At 49.7% G+C, this 10,022-nt stretch overlaps 1 protein-coding gene across 1 annotated transcript in view; it reads right to left on the bottom strand.

The window, feature by feature from the left end:
• RNASEH2A (ribonuclease H2 subunit A) overlaps nucleotides 1-10,022 on the bottom strand; it is a 44,784-nt gene that overhangs the window by 8,882 nt on the left and 25,880 nt on the right. Inside the window, 3 exon segments of the mRNA XM_068272176.1 lie at nucleotides 258-345; nucleotides 4,663-4,736; nucleotides 4,739-4,799. Of these exon segments, the coding sequence (XP_068128277.1) occupies nucleotides 258-345; nucleotides 4,663-4,736; nucleotides 4,739-4,799 (223 nt within the window).

The raw sequence follows: 10,022 nt of genomic DNA, 5'->3' as shown, positions 1-10,022 counted from the left end.
TGAAAAACGTTTTTATTTTTATCTATATTTGTTAGTCATAAGAGGTTTCAGAAATGGTGATTTCATTTTGCACAAGCCACTAATAAATAATAGGACACAGAAAAAAAAAAACACACACACACAAATAGTGAGTGCTGTACAATCACTAGCAATAAATTAAAATGGCTTTAAATGCGATGATATCGCTCAAAATGGGGAGTAACATGGTACTTCCTGATATAAGCTGCAGAGACTTATACGGTAGTCATATAACTCACCATTCGGGTAGCCAGAGCCATAGTCTGTATTAATGTCTCTCAAATCTTCCAGGAATTTCCAGCCCTTCACCACCCGGTCTCTGGCCACCTGCAGGGGAGGAAGAGCACAGCGTGAAAAGGCGTATAGAAAAAGGGGGGAAAAAAACACACATTTTTTCTGTTAGGCCTGGCTCACACATAAATCTGCACAGTTCCAGTCAGTCCTGCCCTGCTTTTCATCAGTTTCCAATCAGTTTTACCTGACTGGACTTAACCTCCTGAGCGTTACGGACGAGCTCAGCTCGTCCAGTAACGCCGTGCTGGATTGCTAAGACCCTGGTGGGCCGATTTGCATAATTTTTTTTTAAACATTTAGCTAGCACTTTGCTAGCTGCGTATCTTACCTGATCGCCGCCGATCCGCCACGAAAGAGCCCCCCCCCCCCCCCCATGGCGACAGGGGAAGCCATACAGGAAATCCCGTTCAGAACGCCGGCGGCGATCGGAAGGGTGGGAGGGAGAGAGCAGAGAGGGGGAATCATGTAGCTAGCGCTAGGCTAGCTACATGATAAAAAAAAATTAGGTGAAAAAAACCACCCGTGGCCATGGGGATTTAAAACGCCAGTGAGGTTAAAGGTACACCTTTTATGTGTGAACGCACTCATAGAAACGCATGCAAAACTGATACAAAACCGACAGGACCAGACATGAAATGTACAGATTTATGTGTGAACACAGCTATAGAAACACTCAGATCAGCACGTAGTGATTTGCACAGGGGGTAAAGTTATGTGGTCATAAATGCCAGACTCAACAGGTGGCTTTTCGGTTTTGATTTAAACGTATCCAGGGTTGGAGTGTCATTGATTACGTTTGCCAAGGCATTCCACAGAGTAGGGGCAGCATGACAGAAAGCTCTGGCTCCAAAGGTTTTTGTTGAACTCTGGGGGTGGTTTAAGTTATTGGATACTTTTGATCTGAGGTGGTGGGAGCCGTGACGCAGTTGCAGAAAATCCTTCAGGTATCCAGGCCTAGGTCGTGTAGCGATTTGAATGTTGGCATGCCAATTTTGAAAAGGATTCTGGGTAGCCAGTGTAGTTGGCTTGTAAACAGTCTTGCGGCAGCATTCTGGACTAGCTGCAGGAAGTGTAGGTCTTTATTTGGAAGGCCTGCATAGTGTGGCTAGTTACTCATGAAGGAAGAGGAAATAACCGGGCACGCTGTACTACAGATTCTAGGCTTGGGGGGGGGGGGGGGGGGGATGTGCTTACAGTCAATTATAGATACTCAATGCCTATCGCAAATAGCAATGGAAAGGTACATTTCAAAACCATTAAAATTAGAACAGAGAATTGCACAGCGCCAGTAAACTCTTTGTGGAAAATGTGAGGGGAATGTGGGATTTCACTTTAAGTCTCCAGCAGCGGTGAGGAATTAATATTTAATAGTCTGTAAAGTTTCAGCTCGGGCAGGAAAGCGGCTGAACAGAGGCAATGCTTCTTTACGGCTCTGCGGAGACACATAAAGGCACTGGCGCTCGGCTACCATTTGCACTAAAGGCAGTTAGCTTTTATAGGTTTTTTTTACTTCCGTCAATATAAAGGTCGCTGCAATTCCAGTTAAAGTAAATCTGAAATAATAAAGCTGAACAAATGCCTGCATGTAACGGGCCATTCCATAAGGTGATGCTCCATATGATTATTTATCTCTGCAGTCACCGCGGCAACCTCTGTGCCACACGCTGCAAGCACAGCACTTCCTGTTTCCTCTCAGGCCTCAGTCACATTGCATCGCATTCAGGCTGGATTCAGGCTGTGGATTTTGTGTTACATTTAAAGTGAACCTCCGACTAAAAATCGACTCAGCAGCACTGAAAAGGCTTTGTGTTTCTTTAACAGTTTCACAGCATCAGAACTTTGTTTCTCTTATACAAGCCTCATTTTTAGCTGCACAGAAGAAAACTGCCCGGGCTTTTTCCCCTGATGCTGTGCAAAGCATGATGGGATTTCTTATTTTGTTGTTCTCATTCTGCTGTTTTGATGCAATTTTTTTTTTTTTTTTACATTTTGAATTTGACATTTGAAGCCTAGCGTGTGCAGCTGGGAGGGGTAATCAGGACACAGGACAGTTGAAACTGTGTCTCCTGCTCCTTGTCACCTCCTTTCAACCAAAAAGATGGCTGCCCCCATGACAAAGATGGCAGCCCCCATGAATCACAAACATTTGCCTGTTCTTTTAAAACAGGGTGGGTAAGAGATTATATTACCCATCTATCTAATTAACATAACTAATGTAACTTGATGACAGTATGTTTGTTTAGGCTGAAGTTCCCCTTTAAAGGGCACCTGAAGTGAGAGGGATATGGAGGCTGCCATATTTTTTTTACCTTTTAAACAATACCATCCTGCAGATCTCTCTGGCTGCAGTACTGTCTGAATCACACACCTGAAACAAGCATGCAGATAATCTAGTCAGACTTCCGTCAGAAACACCTGATCTGCATGCTTGTTTAGGGTCTATGGCTAAAATTATCAGAGGTTCAGCAGGACAGCCAGGCAACTGGTACTGCTTAAAAGGAAATCAATACAGCAGCCTCCATATACCTCTTTAGGTGTCCTTTAGGGCCGGTTTTACACTTTTTTGCGTTGCGATGCATTGCTCCTGCCGCATCGCACAAACTCACTCATATGACTCTGCAGCAGACCGTGCTGACAGGGTAGTATGCATAGCTCCGCCCCTGTTCAGAGATGTACTACCTTCTGGGCAGGAAGTACATCACTGGGATTCCCATCTGTCCGCGCATGCGCACTACAAAGTACCGTTGCTTGGAGAACGACCAGAGTAATACCATTGGGGCAAGCACACACCAGGTGCAATAGGTTTACATACATCACTAAAATGTTTTACTGTGGTTACCACAACCCGGTTTTGTGAGTAACCCACTTTTTATTATACCTTCATTTCATATTGCCTTGCTTGGTACACTATAAGACAAAACATTTATATTGTGTTTTTCTCCTAGCGGACTCAAAGCAGCAGAGCTGCAACCACTAGGGCGTGCTCTATAGGCAGGAGCAGTGTTAGGAGTCTTGCCCAAGGATCCTTACTGAATAGGGGCTGGATTACTGAACAGGCAGAGCTGAGATTTGAACCTAGGTAGCCTGTGTCAGAGCCCTTAAAGAAACACTGAAGCCAATGTAAAATCTGTTTTTTTTCCTTCTATCATTCAGTAGACCAGTATCAGTAGACCTAAACCACTGCATCCCCGTGGCAGAACGAGGAGTTTATACCCCCCAAATCCTGGGCAAACATCCACGACTTTCTTGGTCGTGGATTTTGCTGCCCAGGAAGGCAGAGCTTAGCCCTGTAGCTCTGCCTCACTGAAGTCAATCTGCCCGCGGATCTCCGCCTCTCCCCGCTGCTCTCAGTGAAGGAAGACAGAGGGGGCAGGGAGAGGCGGCGATCGGCGCAGACTGACTACAGTAGAGCAGAGCTACAGGCTAAGCTCTGCCTCTACAAGGAAGCGCTGCCTGCATTTTGCACAGAGGATTTGGGGGGTCTAAACCCCTCATTCTGCAGCAGGAATGCAGCGTTTTAGGTCTACTGATACTTCTTAACCACTTGAGGACCTAGCCTTTACCCCCCCCCTTAAGGACCAGCGCTGCTTTTTCAGATCTGTGCTGGGTGGGCTCTACAGCCCCCAGCACAGATCAAATGACAAGCAGAGCGACCAGATCGCCCCCTTTTTCCCCACTAGGGGGATGATGTGCTGGGGGGGTCTGATCGCTCCTGCATGCTGTGGGTGGCGGGGGGAGGGGGGGCACCTCAAAGCCCCCTCCACCGCAGGATTTCCCCTCTCCCTCCCTTCCCCGAGAGATCGAAGGCTGCACAGGAACGGATCTGTCCTGTGCAGCCTCTAACAGGCTCCCCGCTGTCATGTGACAGCGATCCCCGGCCGCTGATTGGCCGGGGATCGCTGATCTACTACAACGCTGCTACTGTAGCAGCGTTGAACTGCGTCGCTGGTCCTGCAGCTGCCACTTTGCCGACGCGCGGTATGAGTGCGCGGTCGGCAAGTGGTTAATATAAATAGGAGGTCAGAAAAAAGATTTTTACATTGGCTTCAGAGTCTCTTTAACCAGTGCACTATCCAGTGGCACCTGGTCTCATAAGGGAGGTTTGTGATGATGTGTGCCATTGGGGGCGTGGGGCGGGTGTTGCAGGAGCATCATTACTTACCTACTGCTGCTGTTCCTCTGGCCCTCGGCACCGTACAACATGCAGTTTCTGCCAGCTTCTGTAATTTTGGGTAGTGTTGTACGATGTATACCAGGAAATGAAGTCCATGATTGAGAGTACAGTTTGACTTTGCATGGGAGTGATTGTGTTATGGAAAACTCCAACTAAAACACAGACTAAAGACTCACCTTTGCACAGATACTGGCCGCACTGACCACAGGGAACAGGGAATCAGCCTTGGGCTTCACGGTCACTTCAGCTCAGGGAAACGCTGCTTGAGCTTTTCTTGATACTTTTCAGCAGGACCCACAGTGTCCACAAACACCTGCGATAAAACACACCGTGCAATGAGAGTAGACATTTATCTTAACCTTTTGGAGACCGCCTACATTAGATTCTACGGCGCACTTGTGGCTATTCTAGCCTGATGCGGCCGTACTGCTCCGGACGCGTTCGTGCGCACTCGAGAGGAAGATTAAGCGGTCATATGACAGCTAACACCTCCCTCAGTGATCAGGAGCCATCGCGAGTGGTGCCTGATCACGTGATCACTATGACCGCCGCGGATTATAGTGATCACTTACAGAGCTGCGGCGGTGGATGCAGAAGAGGATCCACTCACCCCCCCGTCGTTCCCCCGATGATTGACGCTCCCCACCGCTCTGGCTGTCATCCCCGCTCGCTCTGCTGTAAGTCCTGGGCCGCGGCTTGAGGACATCATCAAGCCGCGACCCGGGACTTAGCGGCAGTAGGAGCAGAGATGCTGCGAGAGCCGGATGGGTCCACAGCAGCTCATCGCTGGAGCCTGGGTGGTGAAGGGGGGGGCATCTGGCGAAAGCCTGGGTGGTGAAGGGGGGGGGGGCATCTGGCGAAAGAGGGGACACCTGGCCCAGCAAGCTCTAACAGGGATCCGGCTGCCTGACTCCGACCCCCCCCCAAATGTGCACCCCCCCCATGCAAAAACACCTGGTCCTTAAGGGGGCTTAGGCAGCCGGTCCCGAAAAGGTTAAGAGAGGGAAGCCTCAGGATCCCATTGAGGCTTCCCTTGCTACACCATGGTCTCCCGTTGCTGAGCGCAGTTTCTCTCCACATTGGGGCTGCGGAGCTTCTCTTCTATTGCGTGGCCACGCAGTAGCCACGTGAGCCCTCTCACACAATAGCTCAGAGCCTGCGGCTCCGGCTTACTGCGCATGCACGGGCTGGCTTGGTGGCTATTGCCTTGTCGCTAATCTTTCAGGGGTCAGCAATGGCAGACATCAGAGCAGCGAGGGAAGCCTCGATAGGATGCGGAGGCTTCCCTCTCTCAGACAAGTATATAATATTGTACCCGAGCTTTCGCTTGGGTAATCTTGAATGTGAACCTGAGATGAGAGAAAATTATTTTCACTTACCTGGGGCTCGTCCAGCAGCCTGAAATCTGTCACGCTCCCTCATGTTCTCACGGTCTCATTCACTATGTCAGCCCCGTAATGTCCGCGACTGTGCTCAATAGTGTGCACTCTGCTAAGTCTAATTGCGCTTGCCAGAATGTTCCGGCTACAGCGGTGCTATGGAGGAGGTGCACGACTTGGAGCAGCGCGTGCGCAGTGGCCTGCGACCCTACTGCATTGTGGACCTCACAGTGGCACAACGACTTACAACTGATTGTGACAAAAACGAATCAAGTATTGATCACACAGGACAAAAGATCGGGGGTGGGGCAGGAGCTTATGGCTTGATTGCACAGCATCAAACAGTGCAAATGAGGTTTGATTGACTTACAATAGATCCCAACGTTGCCCCATACTCCCGATACTTCTGTTTCACAGCAGAACTTCCCCTGTGAAGGAGGAAGTATGAGGAAGATGGAGCACAGCGTGGAGCACTGTGTCACGTGGCGGATATCCAGGGAAGTCAACCCTCACTGCCTTGGAAACCTTCTCAGACACGAGAGGATATAGTTTTACTCCTCATCGTTCATCCTAATACTTTAAAGAGACACTGAAGCGGAAAAACATTATGATAATGATTTGTATGTGTAGTACAGCTAAGAAATAAAACATTAGGAGCAGAGACATAAGTCTAATATGGTTACCAGTACAGAAGAGTTAAACTCCAGTTATCTATGCAAAAGAGCCATTGAGCTCCACCACTTTCAAGTCGCAGAGAGCTCTGTCTTCTGAAGCTTGTCATCTCAACTGTCAGTCATTGTATTTCTTTTTCTAAGCAGGACAGAGGACAGGTCAAAAGTTCACTGGCCTTACTCTGTAAAATCATTTAACATGCTGAGTAGTGTGTAAACTGCAAATAGAGAACGATGCAATGCTATTAAATGTTCTAGTAATTATCCGCACTAACATACAATTTATTATATCCATGGGCATACTTGCCATGTGTACAGAGGTGAAGGAGCCTCAGTGTGAAATGATGGTACCAGCAAACATGGTGACCAGTGCGGACAAAGCACAGTCTAAGCAAGTACCTCATTAAATTTTTGTAATTATTTGTGGACACAAGGCATATTGACAATGACAACAGTGCGAATAACACTACACATAGTACAATTTATAACGAAACATTACAGGCATATTGGCAAGTGACAACAGTTCAAGTAGCACTACACATAGTACAATTTATAGAAAACATTACAACATACTGGCCAGTGACGACAGTGCAAGTAACCCTACACGTGGTACAGTTTATAAGGAGCCAAGCAGTGACACATCGAGCGGTTGTCACCATATATGCAATGGTGTATACAGTGTTATGCAAAGATGACCATGTCATCCTATGGGCGCTCGTTCGTGCCCCTGGGTGCTGGAGGGCTTAGAGATGAAATTTGGGAGAGGGTCTGAGTTAAGGAGAGTGATCGCTTGAGGGAAGAAAGTATTCCTACGCCTGGTGGCTTTGGTGTAGATGGACCTATAGCGGCGTCCGAGCGTAGGGGACTGAAGAAGTGATTACCAGGGTGGGAGGGGTCGAGTGTGATTCTATTTGCCCTAGACCTCATTCTGGATGCATGGAGAAGGTCCAGGGGTGGCAGGGGCGACCCAATGATCCTCGCAGCCACATTGATGACTCTCTGGAGTTTGAGCCTGTCCTTTGCATTTGCCCCCGAGTACCAGACAATGATGGCGGAGCAAAGGACAGATTCGATGGTCGCCGTATAAAAAACTGGTCAGTAGCTCCTGGGCATTCCAAACTTCCTCAGTTGCCTCAGGAAGAACAGTCTCTGCTGGGCCTTCTTTTGGGTTGTGGAGGTGTTCTCGTCCCATCTCAAGTTCTCCGTGATGGTGGTGCCTAGGAACCGTGCGCTGTGTACCCTGGTGACTTCGGTACCATCTATGATGACTGGGCTGGGTGGTGGGGCGTTCCTTCTGAAGTCACTATCAGTTCCACCGTTTTCGCTGTGTTTAGTTTGTTGTCTGAGCACCACCTGAGAATCCGCTCGATCTCGCTGTGGTATCCCGCTCTGATTTATCACCCATGAGTCCTACGATGGTGGTATCGTCCGCAAACTGATGACCTTGACAGTGTCCACAGAGGAGGTGCAGCTGTTTGTATACAGGGAGAAGAGCATCGGTGACAGCACACACCCTTGCGGGGCGCCTGTGTTTGTGGTTCTCACACTGGAGGAGCAGTCTCCGAGTCTCACTAGCTGTGTCCTGTTCGTAAGGAAGTCCTTGATCCAGGTGCAAAGGGTTGGGTCAACACCAAGCTGTTCTAGGTTGTCGTGCAGAATATTTGGGCAGATGGTGTTGAACGCGGAACTGAAGTCCAGGAGGAGGATCCTTGCATAGGTCTTCGGTTTATCCAGGTGTTCAGTGATATGTGCAAGGCAGATATTAATGGCGTCTTCCACAGACCGATTTGCTCTGTACGCAAATTGTAGAGGATCCAATAGGGTGGCAGTGTGGAGCTTCAGGTAGGAGAGAACTAGTCTCTCGAAGGTCTTCATGATAATCGGGGTTAGGGCGACGGGTCTAAAGTTGTTTAGGTCCGTGACTCCTGGCTTCTTGGGGACCGGGATGATGTCGGCTTTTTTGAAGCAGGAGGGAACCTTGCCCAGCTCCAGGATCTGTTAAAGATGGAAGTGAGGACCGGGGCTAACTGGTCCGCACATGTTTTTAGACAAGATGGGGATATGCCGTCTGGGCCTGAGGCCTTCCTGATGTTTAGCTTCCGGAGGTGCATAGCACATCGGTCTCCAGGACTGTTACCTGTGTTGGGGGAGTATGACTAGCGTGTAGAGGAGGGGAGGGGGGTGGATGCTTGGGTGAGGGTGTGGTTGTTTGAACCGCAGGGTGAGTGGGTTGTGCCTCGAACCTGCAATAGAATTTATTGAGATCCTCGGCTAGTGCAGTGCTCGGGAGTATGTGTTGAGAGGGGGGCTTGAAGTTGGTGGCTGCCCTTAGGCCTTTCCAGACCTCCCGACATTGTGGACTGGAGGTTGCGACTCAGCTTGTCGGAGTAGTCTCTCTTTGCCACCTTCAACTCTCTTTTCAAGGTATTTCTGGCCTCCCTGAAACTCTCGGTGTTCCAGAATTGTGAGCTTCTTCTTTTTCCCTCCGGAGCCTGCGCAGCCTTCCGTTGAACCAGGGCTTGTTGTTCGGAAAGACCTTGACGGTTGTCGCTGGGATGCATGTCTCCTCGCAGAATCTAATGTAGGAGGTGACATTCTCTGACCATTCCTCCAGGCAGGGGGCTTCCAGGACTGACCAGTCAGTGTTGTCGAAGCAGGCCTGAAGTTGCCCCTTCGCCTCCTCTGTCCACTTCTTCACAGACTTGACTAGCGGCTTTGTGGTTTCGAGTTGTCTTCTGTAGGTGGGGATCATGTGGATTAGGTGGTGATCAGAGCTGCCTGAGGCAGCTCGGCTAATGGCCTTGTACGCGTCTTTGAGGACCGTGTAACAGTGGTCCAGGGTGTTCTGGTTCCTGGTGGGGCAGGAGATGTGCTGTTTGTAGCGGGGCAGCTCTTGACGTAGGTTTGCCCTATTGAAGTCTCCCAGTATGATGAAGAGAGAGTCTGGGAGGGATGTCTCCCACCTTGAGATGGCATCGCTGAGTGTGCCCAGTGCATTGCTGGTGTCAGCATCCGGGGGGATGTAGACACCTGCCAGGACGTAGGAGCTGAATTCCCTGGGAGAGTACCGAGGTCTGCAGTTAATCAGTAAGAGTTCAATGTCGGGGGAGCAGCTTTTCTGCAAGACCGTCGTGTTGGAGCACCAGGTGGAGTTGATGTAAAAACATACCCCTCCGCCCTTCTTTTTCCCCCGAGAGTGCCTGGATGCGATCTGCCCGAAAGAGATCAAAGCCCGGTAGATGGAGGGAGTTATCCGGGATGTTGTCATTCAGCCAAGTCTCGGTGAAGCAGAGTACCGGGGAGTTGCTACCAAGCGTGGGTTTACTGCCAAGCAATAGAAGCAGCTCTTCTAGCTTGTTCGGGAGGGAGCGAACGTTCGCTAGCAGGATGGCTGGGATGGGTGACCGCAGTCCCTTCTTTTTAAGCCTTACTTGTGCGCCTGCTCTCCTCCCCCTAGGCCTGTATCTGGACCCTCGGGTCCACTGA

The sequence above is a fragment of the Hyperolius riggenbachi genome, chromosome 3, assembly GCF_040937935.1.
Source record: "Hyperolius riggenbachi isolate aHypRig1 chromosome 3, aHypRig1.pri, whole genome shotgun sequence".
NCBI lineage: Eukaryota > Metazoa > Chordata > Amphibia > Anura > Hyperoliidae > Hyperolius > Hyperolius riggenbachi.
This window is presented reverse-complemented; position numbering and strand designations above follow the sequence as displayed.